General features: G+C 46.8%; 2 protein-coding genes across 6 annotated transcripts in view; one reads left to right on the forward strand and one right to left on the reverse strand.

The window, feature by feature from the left end:
* WHR1 (winged helix repair factor 1) lies at window positions 1–15,226 on the reverse strand. 2 transcript variants are annotated; one of them, XM_075323291.1, is made up of 7 exons: window positions 15,019–15,226; window positions 13,966–14,106; window positions 12,953–13,098; window positions 2,274–2,509; window positions 1,878–1,975; window positions 802–949; window positions 1–621 (listed from the first exon to the last, which is right to left on the reverse strand). In XM_075323291.1, the coding sequence occupies exons 2-7, from the start codon at window positions 14,066–14,068 to the stop codon at window positions 576–578; spliced, it is 777 nt and encodes a 258-aa protein (XP_075179406.1). In that variant the 5' UTR covers window positions 14,069–14,106; window positions 15,019–15,226; the 3' UTR covers window positions 1–575. The 2 variants fall into 2 exon arrangements, with proteins under 2 accessions (XP_075179406.1, XP_075179407.1); XM_075323292.1 differs by having other exon boundaries at window positions 13,966–14,127.
* The window catches only part of DXO (decapping exoribonuclease), an 18,101-nt gene continuing 9,057 nt past the window's right edge, over window positions 15,008–24,051 (forward strand). The window contains exons 1-2 of one of the 4 annotated variants that reach the window (XM_075323287.1): window positions 15,008–15,343; window positions 22,471–22,840. In XM_075323287.1, the coding sequence (XP_075179402.1) occupies window positions 15,286–15,343; window positions 22,471–22,840 (428 nt within the window). In that variant the 5' untranslated portion in view covers window positions 15,008–15,285. The remainder of the gene's footprint in view (window positions 15,344–22,470; window positions 22,841–24,051) is intronic. The other 3 variants (XM_075323288.1, XM_075323289.1, XM_075323290.1) reach the window with 3 other exon arrangements.

Raw genomic sequence — 24,051 nt, forward strand, 5'->3', positions numbered from 1 at the left:
TGATGAATAAATAAAATTAATTTATTATATTCCCCACATATACATTGTTGAAGGTGGTCATGTAGGTGGATGATGAGGCTGAGGATTCGCTCGTTCTAGTATATAAATACAAGTGCAATAAAGAAAAAAAAAAAAGGGGAAGGGGGGGGGGGATTGCACTTGTACCAGTTATTCAATGAGGCAGCGCTGATCTGCAAGGTTTTTTTTCCATCAGCTGTGTTCAGCCAAAGGAAAAAAAAAATTGTAGGATGATGCGAGTGCACATGTAAATTAGACGACTGTTGTCAATGCAAGCCTATGGGTGCGAGGACCAAAAAAGAAAAAAAAAAAAAAGAACGTCACACGGCCCATCCTATTGGCAAACGTATAGCTCACAAATGTTTGGCGAAGAAAAAATTAAGCTAAAAATAAAAAATAAAAAAAATGGCACACCTCGCATGAAACTTGTCCAACTTTTCTGTATGGAAATCGGACTGATTTTTTATACGCTAGCGTGATCGTACTCTTATTGTGAATCCTTTCAGATGCAGGAATGTGGAGGACAAGGCACAGGCACGGTGGGAAGGGAAAGAATGCTATGAGTCTGAGAGCCGGAGAAGGGACCCGGAGGGTGTGGGAACACTGAAAAAGAGAAGACATGCGAGGATCAGGGTAATCATTAACCAGATTACAGGGTAATCATTAACCAGATTACAGATCTATTCTTGCTGTCAGTGAATGGAAATTTTTCAGCTCCTATTAAATAAAGGATAAAGTCTGACAAATGTCCGCACACTTATTTTCGGACATCTCTGCACTCACCAGTCCACTAGCCCGGCCCCAATGATGTCGTGGATGTGATACTCCATTCCTAATTTCAGGGCAGGGGGAGGTTTTCTGCTGGACAGATCGGTGAGGAGGACTTCTTTATATCGGGAGCGGCTGATCTGTGAGATAAGAGCTTTCCGTCCTGTGTAATACAATAAAGATATAACCGCAAATCATTAGAGAGACAAGAATAAGTGCGCGATCACATGCGGCCTGGAGATGTAACCGGGGCCAGTAATGTCCGCTGTCCCTGGGGAGATAAGGCCGCTTTACACACAACAATATTGCTAGCGATCTCGTTAGCGATGTGACACGCCAAGATCGTTGCTACGATTTGCCGCGATCGCTCATAGGTCGTGTTGTAGCGGTCACACGTACCTATCTCACAAACGACGCTACATCGTTCAGCGATATATTGTTTGACCAAGGCGGTCGTGTGGACACCATCACACAGCATTCCTCCCAACGATTCCGGCAACGACAGAGGCGTAGAATTGTCCATAGCATACACCCTGGCGTGACACCAATCAGAACGGAGGAGGCGTGGAGCATTGCTCGTAACGACACGCCCGCGTCGCTGATGATGGACGCACTAACTATGTTGTTCGACGTTGGCAGGGTGTCAAACGTAGCAATATGTCTGCTGCGTTCCAAACGACAAACAATATTTTGAAAATGAACGACGTGTCAACGATTTTCGCTAATTTTACGATCGTTTGGAGTCGCTCGTAGGTGTCAAATGCAACGACGTCGCTAACGATGCCAGAAGTGCGTCACGAAAACCGTGACCCCGACGACATATTGTCAGATAAATCATAGCGTGTAACGGGACCTTAAGAGGACCTCATCTACAGCCATGGACCCTGGATGAATTAGGGCTGCATCAGTACTGAAGAGTCAGGAACAAGGACTGTACTACTAGGCGGGCACTATGGGCATTACACAATAGGAGATATGGGGGGCCACTATGTGACTAACATCATTGTAAACATGGAAATGTGGGATCTTGTAAGAGGACGGCGTCACAGGACACATCGGAGACTGACCGTACCGGACGGATGCATTCTTACCTTTTATAAAGTGTTTGCTGAACTTCCCGACTCCGGGGACGGACAGCCACCAGCTCCCGGCATCTCTCACAGTGAGGAGCCCGGCATGCACCAGCTGCCTGCGGGGAAAACAGGCTGAGGTGAAGCTCCGCAAATCCCCATCTCATAGTATGTACTCATTCTTCAGTGCAAACAATGCTCAAAGTAACCAGCACTGGACATCTTCCTGCAAATCATCCAGCTAATGTAGGACCCAAACAACCAAAGTATGACTCTGCCCCAAAGAATATCAAAGAGTATTGTTACTGCGATTTCTGCACCCCTGAATTTCCTCATCCACTGGTGACGTTGTCAGGAGAGGAGAACTCACTCCTCACATTTCCCCCTGCGATCATCCCTACAACGTCTCATCCTTACGTGATCTCCGCATCGCTGAACCGGTGTCTCGCCATCATTTCTTCCCTGTTGTAACTCATTTTAGAGGGAGTGAAGAGGCTGGAGTCCAGGAAGCGACGGACGACGGGGGCTCCGGACCGTCCATCTATATTTCTGATTATGGCACTAAGAAAATCTTCCTTTTTAACCACAAGGAAAGTGTCAGGATCAAAACCGGGCTGCACAAGGCACACCTCCCCCTTCTGCTGTAAAGTGATCTGCAAGAGAGAATTTTTCACACTGCATTTCAGCACTTGTAGTTGTGTAATTATTACTGCGCACCTATGTAAAAGACTATAACTACTATAATAATGCCCCCTATGTACAAGACTATAACTACTATAATACTGCCCCCTATGTACAAGACTATAACTACTATAATACTGCTCCTATGTACAAGACTATAACTACTATAATACTGCCCCCTATGTACAAGACTATAACTACTATAATACTGCCCCCTATGTACAAGACTATAACTACTATAATACTGCCCCCTATGTACAAGAATATAACTACTATAATACTGCTCCTATATACAAGAATATAACTACTATAATACTGCCCCTATGTACAAGAATATAACTACTATAATACTGCTCCTATGTACAAGAATATAACTACTATAATACTGCCCCTATGTACAAGAATATAACTACTATAATACTGCTCCTATGTACAAGAATATAACTACTATAATACTGCCCCCTATGTACAAGACTATAACTACTATAATAATGCCCCCTATGTACAAGACTATAACTACTATAATACTGCCCCCTATGTACAAGACTATAACTACTATAATACTGCCCCCTATGTACAAGACTATAACTACTATAATACTGCCCCCTATGTACAAGACTATAACTACTATAATACTGCCCCCTACGTACAAGACTATAACTACTATAATACTGCCCCCTACGTACAAGACTATAACTACTATAATACTGCCCCCTACGTACAAGACTATAACTACTATAATACTGCCCCCTACGTACAAGACTATAACTACTATAATAATGCCCCCTACGTACAAGACTATAACTACTATAATACTGCCCCTACGTACAAGACTATAACTACTATAATACTGCCCCTACGTACAAGAATATAACTACTATAATACTGCCCCTACGTACAAGAATATAACTACTATAATACTGCCCCTACGTACAAGAATATAACTACTATAATACTGCCCCTACGTACAAGAATATAACTACTATAATACTGCCCCTACGTACAAGAATATAACTACTATAATACTGCCCCTACGTACAAGAATATAACTACTATAATACTGCCCCTACGTACAAGAATATAACTACTATAATACTGCCCCTACGTACAAGAATATAACTACTATAATACTGCCCCTACGTACAAGAATATAACTACTATAATACTGCCCCTACGTACAAGAATATAACTACTATAATACTGCCCCTACGTACAAGAATATAACTACTATAATACTGCCCCTACGTACAAGAATATAACTACTATAATACTGCCCCTACGTACAAGAATATAACTACTATAATACTGCCCCTACGTACAAGAATATAACTACTATAATACTGCCCCTACGTACAAGAATATAACTACTATAATACTGCCCCTACGTACAAGAATATAACTACTATAATACTGCCCCTACGTACAAGAATATAACTACTATAATACTGCCCCTACGTACAAGAATATAACTACTATAATACTGCCCCTACGTACAAGAATATAACTACTATAATACTGCCCCTACGTACAAGAATATAACTACTATAATACTGCCCCTACGTACAAGAATATAACTACTATAATACTGCCCCTACGTACAAGAATATAACTACTATAATACTGCCCCTACGTACAAGAATATAACTACTATAATACTGCCCCTACGTACAAGAATATAACTACTATAATACTGCCCCTACGTACAAGAATATAACTACTATAATACTGCCCCTACGTACAAGAATATAACTACTATAATACTGCCCCTACGTACAAGAATATAACTACTATAATACTGCCCCTACGTACAAGAATATAACTACTATAATACTGCCCCTACGTACAAGAATATAACTACTATAATACTGCCCCTACGTACAAGAATATAACTACTATAATACTGCCCCTACGTACAAGAATATAACTACTATAATACTGCCCCTACGTACAAGAATATAACTACTATAATACTGCCCCTACGTACAAGAATATAACTACTATAATACTGCCCCTACGTACAAGAATATAACTACTATAATACTGCCCCTACGTACAAGAATATAACTACTATAATACTGCCCCTACGTACAAGAATATAACTACTATAATACTGCCCCTACGTACAAGAATATAACTACTATAATACTGCCCCTACGTACAAGAATATAACTACTATAATACTGCCCCTACGTACAAGAATATAACTACTATAATACTGCCCCTACGTACAAGAATATAACTACTATAATACTGCCCCTACGTACAAGAATATAACTACTATAATACTGCCCCTACGTACAAGAATATAACTACTATAATACTGCCCCTACGTACAAGAATATAACTACTATAATACTGCCCCTACGTACAAGAATATAACTACTATAATACTGCCCCTACGTACAAGAATATAACTACTATAATACTGCCCCTACGTACAAGAATATAACTACTATAATACTGCCCCTACGTACAAGAATATAACTACTATAATACTGCCCCTACGTACAAGAATATAACTACTATAATACTGCCCCTACGTACAAGAATATAACTACTATAATACTGCCCCTACGTACAAGAATATAACTACTATAATACTGCCCCTACGTACAAGAATATAACTACTATAATACTGCCCCTACGTACAAGAATATAACTACTATAATACTGTCCTCTATGTACAGGAATATAACTACTATAATACTGCTATGTACAGATATATAACCATATATTCCAAGAAGGTAGAGCAGAAAGCAGGTTTCAAACTCCGCGCCAAAACCACAGAAAATCCAGATGTTTATCAGTAAATCCTTTCTTTATTTATTTTTTCACAGGTCTACGCGTTTCGAGGACACATCCGTCCTCATCATCAGGACAAAGTACAAAGAAAGACTATAGCAAACGGAGAGTCACAGCCTCCTATATATGTGTTTAGAAAGTGGCCACGTATACAGAGATTACGTCATCCACCTCTTCGTGACTCATGGACACGTGCAGCGGTGGATAAAGTTACCTTCATTGACAAACAAAAAAAAGAGGAAAAAAAAAAGGAGGAAAAAAACGAGAGGGGGGCGGGGGAATTGAGGTTGAGGACAGAAGGAAAAAAAGGGGTGTATTTGAAGTGTTCACTATAAAAGTGAAATGTATTAGATGAAAAAATGTGACAGCTGTAATGCAAATATGTGCAGATCAAACATAAAATAAAAAAAAATATATGCATGAACATATTGGTGGTGAGTTTTAATTGTGTCATTATATAGGGAGAATATATATTAAACTAAAAATTGAAAATTAAAAATCCAAATTATCCGTAGATGCGTTTGGTTAAAAACTTTGCAAATGCGTTAATATAGCGCATGATAAAATGAGGAAAAATTTTTTTTTTTTTTTTTTTTTTTTTTTTTTTTTGTGTGTCAGTAGATATGGGATCTCAAAAAAAATGAGATGAATGAACGGGAAAAAACATATATAGAATGTTTAAATATAGAGGGAGGAGGAGGGGGGGGCAGCGCTCACAATGTGATTACTGCCTCTGAAATTTTAATGATGAAACTACTGAACAGAATAGAGAAAAGCCGGCAAAGATTACATGCCGGGAGAAAAAGAACAAGGAGCGCTTGCGCAGAAAGGTGACTGGAGGTTAAAACCGTGGGAAAATGTTTCATACGCTTGCGCAGGGGTTAAGAGAGTTTAAAACCGTGGGAAAATGTTTAATACGCTTGCGCAGGGGTTAAAAAAGTTTAAAAACTTGGGAAAATGTTCAGTGTGACTGTATGCAGACGCAATATAGGCAGCCGTGAACAATAAATCACAGAGTGCCGGTGTCATGAAAAACAGATACGGGAAAGCAAGCAAAGAAGTGATAACAAACAACAAGTGGATATATGCAATGATCCACCAAATAGTGTGCAAACATGGGAAGTGAAAAAAGCAGCGATCATGATGGGTTTACAACCTCTAATTATTTAACAGCGGGTTTAAATATACGGGAGTGCTTGCATGAATACAACGCTGTGAAAGGAGTGTTCAGTGTTCACAAATCGTGAAAAAGTGCAAGAATCCTGAAAGGAAATGTGGAAAAAACAACCACATGATGATAAACAATAATGATAAACAATAATGTGAACAGAAATGAATCTTTAGAAAGATACACGTAATAGTGTGTAAAATTATATATAAATTATATATATATATAGGAAAATATATATATAAAAATATAAATACATGAGAGTAAACAAAAAATTTTGTGAGAGTAAACAAAAATTTGGAAAAGGAAGGAAAGAAATGCCAAAAAGATACACACAAATGTATATATATACATATATGTGTCAAAAAATATATATATACACACATATATACATCCATAAATGGAATATATATATGATCTTGTGATCGTGTAAGACACAATAACTATAGCCGACCTGATGAGGAGATACAGGGCAAGACCGAAATGTGAAAAAGTATATATAAATATATATACTTATGAAACGTGTAAAAATTATTTTTATTATATTCTTGGGCCTGGAACAAAAAAAAAAGGGGGGGGGGGGGAGAGAGGGGGAGAGATCTTGGACATAAAACACATATATGTTAATTAATGTAAAAATATAAAAGTATATGGATAACATGCATATACATATATATACATGGAAAAAATCACAAATAAATATATGAAATTTTGAAAAAAAGTATGTGAAGGAGTGATAGGCAAAAAGTATAAAATATCCTAGGGGATTGTGATCTAAAAAATATTTGCAAAAATGAGAAAATATATATATGAAAAAATGTGTATATAAAATATACATATATATACATATATATACATACACACACACATACATAAACACGAATCAATAGTAAAAATATTTCCAAAAATGAAAAATATATGAAAAGTACAAGTAAGTGAATATGAATCAGTAAGATGTAAAGCTATGCTTATGGTGAGGAAATTGATAGCCAAAAGAAAAAAGGAAAAAAAGGGGGGGGGGGAGAAGGGGAAAATACTGTAGGATAGTGTACAGGGTGTCAAAAGATCAAAAGGTGCATTGACAAAGAAAATTATTCAAAATTCATAACATATATTATAATGCAAAGTAGATGAATCTTCATAAAATTATCAATATAAATGTAAAATATAGAAAATGAATAATAGTAAAATAAAAATATGAAGTATTACAGTATAAAGTTATGAGATTTCCTCAATAAATATATAAAATATATGTTTTAAAATATACATAAAAATAGCATGAATTATGTCAAAAAAATATATATATTTTCTTACATGAATTGCAATGCCTAAAATCAAAGGGACAAGTCTGTTATCAAATTCAGACCCATTGGTTTTAAGGTGTCCAATTTATGGATCCAAAAAGATTCCTTCTTGTTGAGGTTGTCCATTCTATTGGGGCAATTAACTGGGATTTGCTCTATGGGTGTGATATTAAAAGACATGGTTTTATTATGAACCAATGTGCAGTGCTTTGAGAGCCCATGTAGCATATAGCCTATTTTAAATGTTGTGCCTATGTGAATTTAGGCGGTTGTGTAAAGCCTGACACGTTCTACTACCAATATATTGCTTACCGCATACACAGTCAATGAGATAGATTACAAAGTTGGACTGGCAGGTCAGGCCGAGATTTGATTGGAAAAACCTCTGTACCATTAGAGGATTTAAAGTACAAGCGTTTGTGGCAAATAATTTTGCAGCAAAGACAATTTCTTGAGCCACAACGATAGGACCCTGGGGGAATAGTGGAATTATTTATATCCAAAGAAGTGGTGGTCCTGAGGCGGCTGGGGGCTAGTATATTCTTGATGCTCTGAGCTCTCCTGAATGTGATACCAGGTAGAGGGGGAAGGATGGTTTTAAAGAAACGGGTCATTCAATAGGATTTTCCAATGTTTAGTGAAAATACTTCTAATTCTGGTGTTATCACTACTGTAGGTTGTCAGGAAATTGAGAGAGAAGGCGTTCTCTGTAGTGGCTGTAGCTTGGTCAGAGGGAATTTTTGGCGTAGTTAGGTCTTTTTGTTCCATCAAAAACAGTTTCTTGATACGCTCTTGATACTAGTGATTTGGGATAATTCTTTTCTTGGAACCGATCCCTAAGGATCTTGACCTGATTATTAAAATCCACTGAGCGGGAGCAGTTTCTTCTAATACGTTTGTATTGGTTAATTGGGATGTTTTTTAAACCATTTATTATAGTGCTCGCTACTATAGTGGATGTAGCCATTAGAGTCTACTTGTTTAAAATACGTTTTCGTTAAAACTTTGCCTTCTAAATGAAAGATGGTGAGGTCTAAAAAATTTATTTTCAGATTTATGGAAAGTGGAAGTAAAAACTGAGTCCCCAGTCATTGAGGTTTAGATGTTCCAAAAAAGAGGAAATATTGTTATACCTGTTGTCCCATATAATAAACAAGTCATCTATGATTCATAGATGACTTGTTTATTATATGGGACAACAGGTATAACAATATTTCCTCTTTTTTGGAACATCTAAACCTCAATGACTGGGGACTCAGTTTTACTTCCACTTTCCATAAATCTGAAATAAATTTTTTAGACCTCACCATCTTTCATTTAGAAGGCAAAGTTTTTAACGAAAACGTATTTTAAACAAGTAGACTCTAATGGCTACATCCACTATAGTAGCGAGCACTATAATAAATGGTTAAAAAACATCCCAATTAACCAATACAAACGTATTAGAAGAAACTGCTCCCGCTCAGTGGATTTTAATAATCAGGTCAAGATCCTTAGGGATCGGTTCCAAGAAAAGAATTATCCCAAATCACTAGTATCAAGAGCGTATCAAGAAACTGTTTTGATGGAACAAAAAGACCTAACTACGCCAAAAATTCCCTCTGACCAAGCTACAGCCACTACAGAGAACGCCTTCTCTCTCAATTTCCTGACAACCTACAGTAGTGATAACACCAGAATTAGAAGTATTTTTCACTAAACATTGGAAAATCCTATTGAATGACCCGTTTCTTAAAACCATCCTTCCCCCTCTACCTGGTATCACATTCAGGAGAGCTCAGAGCATCAAGAATATACTAGCCCCCAGCCGCCTCAGGACCACCACTTCTTTGGATATAAATAATTCCACTATTCCCCCAGGGTCCTATCGTTGTGGCTCAAGAAATTGTCTTTGCTGCAAAATTATTTGCCACAAACGCTTGTACTTTAAATCCTCTAATGGTACAGAGGTTTTTCCAATCAAATCTCGCCTGACCTGCCAGTCCAACTTTGTAATCTATCTCATTGACTGTGTATGCGGTAAGCAATATATTGGTAGAACGTGTCAGGCTTTACACAACCGCCTAAATTCACATAGGCACAACATTAAAATAGGCTATATGCTACATGGGCTCTCAAAGCACTGCACATTGGTTCATAATAAAACCATGTCTTTTAATATCACACCCATAGAGCAAATCCCAGTTAATTGCCCCAATAGAATGGACAACCTCAACAAGAAGGAATCTTTTTGGATCCATAAATTGGACACCTTAAAACCAATGGGTCTGAATTTGATAACAGACTTGTCCCTTTGATTTTAGGCATTGCAATTCATGTAAGAAAATATATATATTTTTTTGACATAATTCATGCTATTTTTATGTATATTTTAAAACATATATTTTATATATTTATTGAGGAAATCTCATAACTTTATACTGTAATACTTCATATTTTTATTTTACTATTATTCATTTTCTATATTTTACATTTATATTGATAATTTTATGAAGATTCATCTACTTTGCATTATAATATATGTTATGAATTTTGAATAATTTTCTTTGTCAATGCACCTTTTGATCTTTTGACACCCTGTACACTATCCTACAGTATTTTCCCCTTCTCCCCCCCCCCCCTTTTTTTCCTTTTTTCTTTTGGCTATCAATTTCCTCACCATAAGCATAGCTTTACATCTTACTGATTCATATTCACTTACTTGTACTTTTCATATATTTTTCATTTTTGGAAATATTTTTACTATTGATTCGTGTTTATGTATGTGTGTGTGTATGTATATATATGTATATATATGTATATTTTATATACACATTTTTTCATATATATATTTTCTCATTTTTGCAAATATTTTTAGATCACAATCCCCTAGGATATTTTATACTTTTTGCCTATCACTCCTTCACATACTTTTTTTCAAAATTTCATATATTTATTTGTGATTTTTTCCATGTATATATATGTATATGCATGTTATCCATATACTTTTATATTTTTACATTAATTAACATATATGTGTTTTATGTCCAAGATCTCTCCCCTCTCTCCCCCCCCCCCCCCTTTTTTTTTTGTTCCAGGCCCAAGAATATAATAAAAATAATTTTTACACGTTTCATAAGTATATATATTTATATATACTTTTTCACATTTCGGTCTTGCCCTGTATCTCCTCATCAGGTCGGCTATAGTTATTGTGTCTTACACGATCACAAGATCATATATATATTCCATTTATGGATGTATATATGTGTGTATATATATATTTTTTGACACATATATGTATATATATACATTTGTGTGTATCTTTTTGGCATTTCTTTCCTTCCTTTTCCAAATTTTTGTTTACTCTCACAAAATTTTTTGTTTACTCTCATGTATTTATATTTTTATATATATATTTTCCTATATATATATATAATTTATATATAATTTTACACACTATTACGTGTATCTTTCTAAAGATTCATTTCTGTTCACATTATTGTTTATCATTATTGTTTATCATCATGTGGTTGTTTTTTCCACATTTCCTTTCAGGATTCTTGCACTTTTTCACGATTTGTGAACACTGAACACTCCTTTCACAGCGTTGTATTCATGCCAAGCACTCCCGTATATTTAAACCCGCTGTTAAATAATTAGAGGTTGTAAACCCATCATGATCGCTGCTTTTTTCACTTCCCATGTTTGCACACTATTTGGTGGATCATTGCATATATCCACTTGTTGTTTGTTATCACTTCTTTGCTTGCTTTCCCGTATCTGTTTTTCATGACACCGGCACTCTGTGATTTATTGTTCACGGCTGCCTATATTGCGTCTGCATACAGTCACACTGAACATTTTCCCAAGTTTTTAAACTTTTTTAACCCCTGCGCAAGCGTATTAAACATTTTCCCACGGTTTTAAACTCTCTTAACCCCTGCGCAAGCGTATGAAACATTTTCCCACGGTTTTAACCTCCAGTCACCTTTCTGCGCAAGCGCTCCTTGTTCTTTTTCTCCCGGCATGTAATCTTTGCCGGCTTTTCTCTATTCTGTTCAGTAGTTTCATCATTAAAATTTCAGAGGCAGTAATCACATTGTGAGCGCTGCCCCCCCCTCCTCCTCCCTCTATATTTAAACATTCTATATATGTTTTTTCCCGTTCATTCATCTCATTTTTTTTGAGATCCCATATCTACTGACACACAAAAAAAAAAAAAAAAAAAAAAAAAAAAAAAAATTTTTCCTCATTTTATCATGCGCTATATTAACGCATTTGCAAAGTTTTTAACCAAACGCATCTACGGATAATTTGGATTTTTAATTTTCAATTTTTAGTTTAATATATATTCTCCCTATATAATGACACAATTAAAACTCACCACCAATATGTTCATGCACATTTTTTATTTTTTTTTTATTTATTTTTTTTTTTTATTTTATGTTTGATCTGCACATATTTGCATTACAGCTGTCACATTTTTTCATCTAATACATTTCACTTTTATAGTGAACACTTCAAATACACCCCTTTTTTTCCTTCTGTCCTCAACCTCAATTCCCCCGCCCCCCTCTCGTTTTTTTCCTCCTTTTTTTTTCCTCTTTTTTTTGTTTGTCAATGAAGGTAACTTTATCCACCGCTGCACGTGTCCATGAGTCACGAAGAGGTGGATGACGTAATCTCTGTATACGTGGCCACTTTCTAAACACATATATAGGAGGCTGTGACTCTCCGTTTGCTATAGTCTTTCTTTGTACTTTGTCCTGATGATGAGGACGGATGTGTCCTCGAAACGCGTAGACCTGTGAAAAAAAAAAAAAAAAAAAAAAAAAAAAAAAAAAAAAAAAAAAAGAAAAAAAAATGAAAAAATAAATAAAGAAAGGATTTACTGATAAACATCTGGATTTTCTGTGGTTTTGGCGCGGAGTTTGAAACCTGCTTTCTGCTCTACCTTCTTGGAATACATCTACACTGCGGGACCGCTGCCTTCCACATTTACTACGTGCCTTCATAGGGGTTGTGACTTGCACAACCCTTCCAGGTGAGTGTACTAACCCACACTTGCCCCCATGTGTCATACCGGGTAAGACCCTATTTTGCGCCTTTCTTTCCACAGTTATCCTTATTAATACAGATATATAACCAGGAAGACTCACCAGTAATCTATCTACAGTGGTGCGATCTCGGATGAGATTATATAGTTGATGTCTTAAGAACATGGGGGAGAGAGCGTCATTGAATAGTTTACGTGGGAATAGCGCCCAGAGATAGGAGACGGCTTCCTGAGGTTTCTCTGTGAAATCTGACAAAACATAAAACGTGAAATACTGCCCAGGACACATATACACACACATGGAAAGTTCCACATAAATACTGGGCCTCATTTATAAGTGATATTGTTCCCTGTAGAAAGCAATCAGAATCCTGCTAGATGAAGCAGTCCGGAGACGTCTGAGGCTGACCAGGGCAAGAAATAGTTTTGGTCCAATATTGGCGAGATACAGTATGTGGATGCATAGTTATATTTTTAATCTCTTAATGAGTTCCTCGTTAGTAGGCGATTATGGTATTATAATGATTTTCAACTTTCCTGGCCTAAAAAAACCCACAAAAATGTGCAATAATCTGCAAATTTTGGGAAATTCTATGTCGATTTGAATTAATGGATTTGCTAATCCTTTATATGATCACTCCAGACACTCAGCAGTCACAGGCCAAGATAAAGTGGGTGGGGTGGGGTGGGGGGGGGCAACTTTTTGCATCTTTGATGACCTATGTGGGTCTGCCAATAATTACACTGATGATCTAAAGAGACATATCCGACAGTGTGTGGTCAATGAGGACAGTCAGTGATTCTACAGCAAGCAGCCCAGTAAGTGACATCACTGGAACCAGGGTCTCTGCCCCTACGTCATGTTGCTCTGAGGTCAGATGGTAAAATCCTAGAGAGATTCCCTGTAAACAGTGACTGCTGTCTGCTACGTTCTTGGCATGGGTGGGACCACTGGGACCGCGGCTGTATGGAGAGCAGGGTCCTATGCGCACCCCCGTGAGAGGACAGATGGTTGTACATGCACAACCCTCTCCATGGATGTCACACATGTAGACTATGGGACACCCCTTTATGTCGCCTCCTGCGGCCGCGGTGTAGCTGCCGTCTTCTCATTACCTGGATAAGGTGATGGATAAACGTTCACATCAGATTTCAGATTCTCCTCCCTCGGTCTCTTCACTCTGAAGGGATCAGTGATCAGCTTACGCTTGCGGTCCATGCAGGGGGCGGGGGTGAGGGTGGGAGACGTCCGGCCTCCTGTACAGAGAAAGATAAAGTCTGGAAAGGGCGATTATATCAGCAGATCTACATCAGAGTGCACATATACGATCTGCAGGATCCCAGGAAACCATGGAGCCAGAACAAGCAGCGAGCGTCCTCACACCCTCCCCCGTCACAGCCCGGCTTTATGTGGCATCTCCACCCACTGTAATGGGTGTCTGAGCACAAAATCACATGTGACGTGTGAGAGAGGATGGCCGAGGCCTCAGGGAGGACACCTGGAGCCGATACAGGGGGACACGGGCATCTGGGGGAGGCATGCTGACACAGGCCGGAGCAGCCGGAAAATGGCCAGCTCTAGCATGCGGACGTAGGAGCCTCCACCGGGGAAGGTGACAGTTGGGCCATCTATGTCAAAATGGGCATCACTGGCTCCCCGTCCTCAGGAGGCTCCCCGTCCTCAGGAGGCTCCCCGTCCTCAGGAGGCTCCCCGTCCTCAGGAGGCTCCCCGTCCTCAGGAGGCTCCCCGTCCTCAGGAGGCTCCCCGTCCTCAGAGGCTCCCCGTCCTCAGAGGTTCCCCGTCCTCAGAGGCTCCCCGTCCTCAGAGGTTCCCCGTCCTCAGAGGTTCCCCGTCCTCAGAGGCTCCCCGTCCTCAGAGGCTCCCCGTCCTCAGAGGCTCCCCGTCCTCAGAGGTTCCCCTTTCCCCTCAGTTAATTATTAAATTATAATTCCCCGTCCCCCTTTTGTCCTCCTCGGTTCCCCTCCACCCTCGGGTCCCCCTTCCCATCGGCTCCTCCACCCTCGGTTCACAGTCCTTCCTTTGTCCTCCTCTGTTCCCCTTTCCCCTCAGTTCCCCGTCCCCCCTTTATCCTCCTCGGTTCCTCTCCACCCTCGGGCCGTTAGTGACTGATCTCAGTACAGACAGCAGCCATCACGCACCGCACTTACCTCCAGCCCACCCGTCCTGTCTGCTTTGCCGGACTCTACTCTCAGAGCCAGACGGACCCGGCCGCCATCTTCCCGGAGACAGACACCTGTTATCTTCCGCGGGTGGTAGGATCTCAGTACACTAGAGACAGGACTGCAACCTGCGGATTGTTCTATGGTGCAACTGTGACCCTTCAACTGTAAATGACACGTACGGAGGCCGAGAGGACCAGCCCATCCGGCGCCTATATTACGTCATCATTCCGCTTAAAGTGATAGACCAGGAGAATGGATGAGTCTGTGCAGAGGGACCGAGGAGGTGAGAGCAGCGGCAGTGACAGAGAAGGTGAGGATAGCGGCAGTGACAGGGGGACAGAGGAGGTGAGGACAGAGGAGGTGAGGACAGAGGCAGTGACAGGGGGACAGAGGAGGTGAGGACAGAGGAGGTGAGGACAGAGGCAGTGACAGGGGGACAGAGGCAGTGACAGAGGAGGTGAGGACAGAGGAGGTGAGGACAGAGGAGGTGAGGACAGAGGAGGTGAGGACAGAGGAGGTGAGGACAGAGGCAGTGACAGAGGAGGTGAGGATAGCGGCAGTGACAGGGGGACAGAGGAGGTGAGGACAGAGGCAGTGACAGGGGGACAGAGGAGGTGAGGACAGGCAGTGACAGGGGGACAGAGGAGGTGAGGACAGAGGCAGTGACAGGGGGACAGAGGAGGTGAGGACAGAGGCAGTGACAGGGGGACAGAGGAGGTGAGGACAGAGGCAGTGACAGAGGAGGTGAGGACAGAGGCAGTGACAGGGGGACAGAGGAGGTGAGGACAGAGGCAGTGACGGGGACAGAGGAGGTGAGGACAGAGGCAGTGACAGGGGGACAGAGGAGGTGAGAGCAGCGGCAGTGACAGAGGGACAGAGGAGGTGAGGACAGAGGCAGTGACAGGGGGACAGAGGAGGTGAGGACAGAGGCAGTGACAGGGGGACAGAGGAGGTGAGGACAGAGGCAGTGACAGGGGGACAGAGGAGGTGAGGACAGAGGCAGTGACAGGGGGACAGAGGAGGTGAGGACAGAGGCAGTGACAGGGGGACAGAGGAGGTGAGAGCAGCGGCAGTGACAGAGGGACAGAGGAGGTGAGGACAGAGGCAGTGACAGGGGGACAGAGGAGGTGAGGACAGAGGCAGTGACAGGGGGACAGAGGAGGTGAGGGCAGTGACAGTGACAGGGGGACAGAGGAGGTGAGGGCAGTGACAGGGGGACAGAGGAGGTGAGGACAGAGGCAGTGACAGGGGGACAGAGGAGGTGAGGACAGAGGCAGTGACAGGGGGACAGAGGAGGTGAGAGCAGCGGCAGTGACAGAGGGACAGAGGAGGTGAGGGCAGTGACAGGGGGACAGAGGAGGTGAGGACAGAGGCAGTGACAGGGGGACAGAGGAGGTGAGGACAGAGGCAGTGACAGGGGGACAGAGGAGGTGAGGACAGAGGCAGTGACAGGGGGACAGAGGAGGTGAGGACAGAGGCAGTGACAGGGGGACACAGGAGGTGAGGACAGAGGCAGTGACAGGGGGACAGAGGAGGTGAGATAGCGGCAGTGACAGGGGGACAGAGGAGGTGAGGGCAGGGACAGGGGGGACAGAGGAGGTGAGGGCAGGGACAGGGGGGACAGAGGAGGTGAGGGCAGGGACAGGGGGGACAGAGGAGGTGAGGGCAGGGACAGGGGGGACAGAGGAGGTGAGGGCAGGGACAGGGGGACAGAGGAAGTGAGGGCAGGGACAGGGGGACAGAGGAAGTGAGGGCAGGGACAGGGGGACAGAGGAAGTGAGGGCAGGGACAGGGGGACAGAGGAAGTGAGGGCAGGGACAGGGGGACAGAGGAAGTGAGGGCAGGGACAGGGGGACAGAGGAAGTGAGGGCAGGGACAGGGGGACAGAGGAAGTGAGGGCAGGGACAGGGGGACAGAGGAAGTGAGGGCAGGGACAGGGGGACAGAGGAAGTGAGGGCAGGGACAGGGGGACAGAGGAAGTGAGGGCAGGGACAGGGGGACAGAGGAAGTGAGGGCAGGGACAGGGGGGACAGAGGAGGTGAGGGCAGGGACAGAGGAGGTGAGGGCAGTGACAGGGGGGACAGAGGAGGTGAGGGCAGGGACAGGGGGGACAGAGGAGGTGAGGGCAGGGACAGGGGGACAGAGGAAGTGAGGGCAGGGACAGGGGGACAGAGGAAGTGAGGGCAGGGACAGGGGGACAGAGGAGGTGAGATAGCGGCAGTGACAGGGGGACAGAGGAGGTGAGGGCAGGGACAGGAGGACAGAGGAGGTGAGGGCAGGGACAGGAAGACAGAGGAGGTGAGGGCAGGGACAGGAGGACAGAGGAGGTGAGGGCAGGGACAGGGGGACAGAGGAAGTGAGGGCAGGGACAGGAGGACAGAGGAGGTGAGGGCAGGGACAGGGGGACAGAGGAAGTGAGGGCAGGGACAGGGGGACAGAGGAAGTGAGGGCAGGGACAGGGGGACAGAGGAGGTGAGGACAGAGGCAGTGACAGGGGGACAGAGGAGGTGAGATAGCGGCAGTGACAGGGGGACAGAGGAGGTGAGGGCAGGGACAGGGGGGACAGAGGAGGTGAGGGCAGGGACAGGGGGGACAGAGGAGGTGAGGGCAGGGACAGGGGGGACAGAGGAGGTGAGGGCAGGGACAGGGGGACAGAGGAGGTGAGGGCAGGGACAGGGGGACAGAGGAGGTGAGGACAGAGGCAGTGACAGTGGGACAGAGGAGGTGAGGACAGAGGCAGTGACAGGGGGACAGAGGAGGTGAGGACAGAGGCAGTGACAGGGGGACAGAGGAGGTGAGGACAGAGGCAGTGACAGGGGGACAGAGGAGGTGAGGACAGAGGCAGTGACAGGGGGACACAGGAGGTGAGGACAGAGGCAGTGACAGGGGGACAGAGGAGGTGAGATAGCGGCAGTGACAGGGGGACAGAGGAGGTGAGGGCAGGGACAGGGGGGACAGAGGAGGTGAGGGCAGGGACAGGGGGGACAGAGGAGGTGAGGGCAGGGACAGGGGGGACAGAGGAGGTGAGGGCAGGGACAGGGGGGACAGAGGAGGTGAGGGCAGGGACAGGGGGACAGAGGAAGTGAGGGCAGGGACAGGGGGACAGAGGAAGTGAGGGCAGGGACAGGGGGACAGAGGAAGTGAGGGCAGGGACAGGGGGACAGAGGAAGTGAGGGCAGGGACAGGGGGACAGAGGAAGTGAGGGCAGGGACAGGGGGACAGAGGAAGTGAGGGCAGGGACAGGGGGACAGAGGAAGTGAGGGCAGGGACAGGGGGACAGAGGAAGTGAGGGCAGGGACAGGGGGACAGAGGAAGTGAGGGCAGGGACAGGGGGACAGAGGAAGTGAGGGCAGGGACAGGGGGACAGAGGAAGTGAGGGCAGGGACAGGGGGGACAGAGGAGGTGAGGGCAGGGACAGAGGAGGTGAGGGCAGTGACAGGGGGGACAGAGGAGGTGAGGGCAGGGACAGGGGGGACAGAGGAGGTGAGGGCAGGGACAGGGGGACAGAGGAAGTGAGGGCAGGGACAGGGGGACAGAGGAAGTGAGGGCAGGGACAGGGGGACAGAGGAGGTGAGATAGCGGCAGTGACAGGGGGACAGAGGAGGTGAGGGCAGGGACAGGAGGACAGAGGAGGTGAGGGCAGGGACAGGAAGACAGAGGAGGTGAGGGCAGGGACAGGAGGACAGAGGAGGTGAGGGCAGGGACAGGGGGACAGAGGAAGTGAGGGCAGGGACAGGAGGACAGAGGAGGTGAGGGCAGGGACAGGGGGACAGAGGAAGTGAGGGCAGTGACAGGGGGACAGAGGAGGTGAGGGCAGGGACAGGGGGGACAGAGGAGGTGAGGGCAGGGACAGGGGGGACAGAGGAGGTGAGGGCAGGGACAGGAGGACAGAGGAGGTGAGGGCAGGGACAGGAGGACAGAGGAGGTAAGGGCAGGGACAGGGGGACAGAGGAAGTGAGGGCAGGGACAGGGGGACAGAGGAGGTGAGATAGCGGCAGTGACAGGGGGACAGAGGAGGTGAGGGCAGGGACAGGAAGACAGAGGAAGTGAGGGCAGGGACAGGGGGACAGAGGAGGTGAGATAGCGGCAGTGACAGGGGGACAGAGGAGGTGAGGGCAGGGACAGGAAGACAGAGGAGGTGAAGGCAGGGACAGGAGGACAGAGGAGGTGAGGGCAGGGACAGAGGAGGTGAGGGCAGTGACAGGGGGGACAGAGGAGGTGAGGGCATTGACAGGGGGGACAGAGGAGGTGAGGGCAGGGACAGAGGAGGTGAGGGCAGTGACAGGGGGGACAGAGGAGGTGAGGGCAGTGACAGGGGGGACAGAGGAGGTGAGGGCAGGGACAGGGGGGACAGAGGAGGTGAGGGCAGGGACAGGAGGACAGAGGAGGTGAGGGCAGGGACAGGGGGACAGAGGAAGTGAGGGCAGGGACAGGGGGGACAGAGGAGGTGAGGGCAGGGACAGGGGGACAGAGGAAGTGAGGACAGGGGGACAGAGGAGATGAGATAGCGGCAGTGACAGGGGGACAGAGGAGGTGAGGACAGAGGCAGTGACAGGGGGACAGAGGAGGTGAGGACAGAGGCAGTGACAGGGGGACAGAGGAGGTGAGGACAGAGGCAGTGACAGGGGGACAGAGGAGGTGAGGACAGAGGCAGTGACGGGGGACAGAGGAGGTGAGGACAGAGGCAGTGACAGGGGGACAGAGGAGGTGAGGACAGAGGCAGTGACAGGGGGACAGAGGAGGTGAGATAGCGGCAGTGACAGGGGGACAGAGGAGGTGAGGGCAGGGACAGGGGGGACAGAGGAGGTGAGGGCAGGGACAGGGGGGACAGAGGAGGTGAGGGCAGGGACAGGGGGGACAGAGGAGGTGAGGGCAGGGACAGGGGGACAGAGGAGGTGAGGGCAGGGACAGGGGGACAGAGGAAGTGAGGGCAGGGACAGGGGGACAGAGGAAGTGAGGGCAGGGACAGGGGGACAGAGGAAGTGAGGGCAGGGACAGGGGGACAGAGGAAGTGAGGGCAGGGACAGGGGGACAGAGGAAGTGAGGGCAGGGACAGGGGGACAGAGGAAGTGAGGGCAGGGACAGGGGGACAGAGGAAGTGAGGGCAGGGACAGGGGGACAGAGGAAGTGAGGGCAGGGACAGGGGGACAGAGGAAGTGAGGGCAGGGACAGGGGGACAGAGGAAGTGAGGGCAGGGACAGGGGGGACAGAGGAGGTGAGGGCAGGGACAGAGGAGGTGAGGGCAGTGACAGGGGGGACAGAGGAGGTGAGGGCAGGGACAGGAAGACAGAGGAGGTGAGGGCAGGGACAGGAAGACAGAGGAGGTGAGGGCAGGGACAGGGGGACAGAGGAGGTGAGATAGCGGCAGTGACAGGGGGACAGAGGAGGTGAGGGCAGGGACAGGGGGACAGAGGAGGTGAGATAGCGGCAGTGACAGGGGGACAGAGGAGGTGAGGGCAGGGACAGGAAGACAGAGGAGGTGAGGGCAGGGACAGGAAGACAGAGGAGGTGAGGGCAGGGACAGGAGGACAGAGGAGGTGAGGGCAGGGACAGGGGGACAGAGGAAGTGAGGGCAATGAGAGGGGGACAGAGGAGGTGAGGGCAGGGACAGGGGGGACAGAGGAGGTGAGGGCAGGGACAGGGGGGACAGAGGAGGTGAGGGCAGGGACAGGAGGACAGAGGAGGTAAGGGCAGGGACAGGGGGACAGAGGAAGTGAGGGCAGGGACAGGGGGACAGAGGAGGTGAGATAGCGGCAGTGACAGGGGGACAGAGGAGGTGAGGGCAGGGACAGGAAGACAGAGGAAGTGAGGGCAGGGACAGGGGGACAGAGGAGGTGAGATAGCGGCAGTGACAGGGGGACAGAGGAGGTGAGGGCAGGGACAGGAAGACAGAGGAGGTGAAGGCAGGGACAGGAGGACAGAGGAGGTGAGGGCAGGGACAGAGGAGGTGAGGGCAGTGACAGGGGGGACAGAGGAGGTGAGGGCAGTGACAGGGGGGACAGAGGAGGTGAGGGCAGTGACAGGGGGGACAGAGGAGGTGAGGGCAGGGACAGGGGGGACAGAGGAGGTGAGGGCAGGGACAGGAGGACAGAGGAGGTGAGGGCAGGGACAGGGGGACAGAGGAAGTGAGGGCAGGGACAGGGGGACAGAGGAGATGAGATAGCGGCAGTGACAGGGGGACAGAGGAGGTGAGGGCAGGGACAGGAAGACAGAGGAAGTGAGGGCAGGGACAGGAAGACAGAGGAAGTGAGGGCAGGGACAGGGGGACAGAGGAGGTGAGATAGCGGCAGTGACAGGGGGACAGAGGAGGTGAGGGCAGGGACAGAGGAGGTGAGGGCATTGACAGGGGGGACAGAGGAGGTGAGGGCATTGACAGGGGGGACAGAGGAGGTGAGGTGAGGGCAGTGACAGGGGGGACAGAGGAGGTGAGGGCAGTGACAGGGGGGACAGAGGAGGTGAGGGCAGTGACAGGGGGGACAGAGGAGGTGAGGGCAGTGACAGGGGGGACAGAGGAGGTGAGGGCAGTGACAGGGGGGACAGAGGAGGTGAGGGCAGTGACAGGGGGGACTGAGGAGGTGAGGGCAGGGACAGGGGGGACTGAGGAGGTGAGGGCAGGGACAGAGGAGGTGAGGGCAGTGACAGGGGGGACAGAGGAGGTGAGGAGAGGGACAGGGGGACAGAGGAGGTGAGGACAGGGACAGGGGGACAGAGGCGGTGAGGGCAGGGACAGGGGGACAGAGGAGGTGAGGGCAGGGACAGAGGAGGTGAGGGCAGGGACAGGGGGGACAGAGGAAGTGAGGACAGGGACAGAGGAGGTGAGGGCAGTGACGGGGACAGAGGAGGTGAGGGCAGTGACGGGGACAGAGGAGGTGAGGGCAGTGACGGGGGGACAGAGGAGGTGAGGGCAGGGACAGGGACAGAGGAGGTGAGGGCAGTGACGGGGACAGAGGAGGTGAGGGCAGTGACGGGGACAGAGGAGGTGAGGGCAGGGACAGGGGGATAGAGGAGGTGAGGGCAGCTATAGTGACAGGAATTATTCGGTATTGTATGGGCTTTGCTGGGAGTTGTAGTTAGAATTGTATTCATGGAGCCTTGTGGCCTTGGCATTGTAGGTGGTCACTGCCTTGGGGGGTAGGGGTCAGTAATAGGCCATGGCTGGAGCTCATCTTGCCTTGAGGACCTTCAGTATAATTGGGCTGTCATGTTGGTTGCTGCCGGCAGTCACTCAGGGGCGCCTGTCCTATCCTCTGTAATGCAGAATCTCACTAGTCAGGGCCCTGTTATGTAATTCATATGTCCTGGTGGATTGGAGGGTATGATCTGAGATTCTACAGTGCACGGTAGTACCATAGTAACATGAAGACCCTCATACCAGCGCCCTTAGTGCCCAATCCTCCATCCGTTGCCAAATGCTATAATATATATTTTGTATTTCAGCGAGAAGCCATAAAAGAAGCCTGGACCCCTCATCCCTCCCTCCTCCCAAGAACCCGCACGTCTCCTCCTTGAGGACACATGCCTCCTTCTACCAGGGCTCCTTTCCCTTTTACAGGCTGCCCTCAGAACTGGGCTCTTTCTCTCTGGATGAGAAGCGATGTTACCATGGCGATGCCCGGCGTTTACGGTTCCTTAGTCTGCCGGCGGGGATGGAGAGCGGAGCGGCTTCCCCTGGATGGGACGTGATGGACGGATTTGAGGATCGTTACGTGCAACGTGATGAAGACGAGAAAGAGGGTCTCCTGCATATATTAACATGGGTGAAAGAGAACAGAGAGCGTCTGCGAGGAAACGGACCTGAAAGCAAGAGGTGTGTGCAAATATACTGTATATACAGTGACTTGCGAAAGTATTCAGCCCCCTGGAGTTTGTCAACCTTTTCCCACATTTCAGGCTTTAAACATAAAGATAAAAATGTTAATGTTCTGGTGAAGAATCAACAACAAGTGGGCACAATTGTGAAGTGGAACGAAATTTATTGCTTATTTTAAACTTTTTTTCAAAAATAAATAACTGAAAATTGGGGCGTGCAATATTATTCATCCCCTTTACTTTCAGTGCAGCAAACTCACACCAGACGTTCATTGCGGATCTCTGAATGATCCAATGTTGTCCTAAATGACTGATGATGATAAATATAAGCCCCTGTGGGTAATCAAGTCTCCGTATAAATGCACCTGCTCTGTGATAGCCTCAGGGTTCTGTGTAAAGCGCAGAGAGCATCATGAAGACCAAGGAACACAAAAGGCAGGTCCGTGATACTGTTGTGGAGACGTTTAAACCCGGATTTGGTTACAAAAAGATTTCCAAAACTTTAAACAACCCAGGGAGCCCTGTGCAAGCGATCATATTGAAATGGAAGGAGCATCATACCACTGCAAATCTACCAAGACCCGGCCGCCATCCAAGCTGTCATCTCACACAAGGAGAAGACTGATCAGAGATGCAGCCAAGAGGCCCATGATCACTCTGGATGACCTGCAGAGATCTACAGTTGAGGTGGGAGAGTCTGTCCATAGGACAACAATCAGTCGTACACTGCACAAATCTGGCCTTTATGGAAGAGTGGCAAGGAGAAAGCCATTTCTCAAAGATATCCATAAAAAGTGTTGTTTAAAGTTTGCCACAAGCCACCTGGAGACACCAAACATGTGGAAGAAGGTGCTCGGGTCAGATTAAACCAAAATCAAACTATTTGGGCACAATGTCAAACGATATGTTTGGCGTAAAAGCAACACAGGTTATCACCCTGAACACACCATCCCCACTGTCAAACACGATGGAGGCAGCATCATGGTTTGGGCCTGCTTTTCTTCAGCAGGGACAGGGAAGATGGTTAAAATTGATGGGAAGATGGATGGAGCCAAATGCAGGACTATTCTTGAAGAAAACCTGTTGGAGTCTGCAAAAGACCTGAGACTGGGACGGAGATTTGTCTTCCAACAAAACAATGATCCCAAACATAAAGCAAAATCTACAATGGAATGGTTCACAAATAAACGTATCCAGGTGTTAGAATGG

The sequence above is a fragment of the Anomaloglossus baeobatrachus genome, chromosome 9, assembly GCF_048569485.1.
Source record: "Anomaloglossus baeobatrachus isolate aAnoBae1 chromosome 9, aAnoBae1.hap1, whole genome shotgun sequence".
NCBI lineage: Eukaryota > Metazoa > Chordata > Amphibia > Anura > Aromobatidae > Anomaloglossus > Anomaloglossus baeobatrachus.

Coding starts and splice junctions, on each gene's coding strand:
- WHR1 (XM_075323291.1), bottom strand. CDS start 14,068: ATGGACCGCAAGCGTAAGCTGATCACTGATCCCTTCAGAGTGAAGAGA. Junction 950..1,877: donor CAGCAAACACTTTATAAAAG/GTAAGAATGCAT, acceptor TGTATTACACAG/GACGGAAAGCTCTTATCTCA. Junction 622..801: donor GGGGCCGGGCTAGTGGACTG/GTGAGTGCAGAG, acceptor TCTCTTTTTCAG/TGTTCCCACACCCTCCGGGT.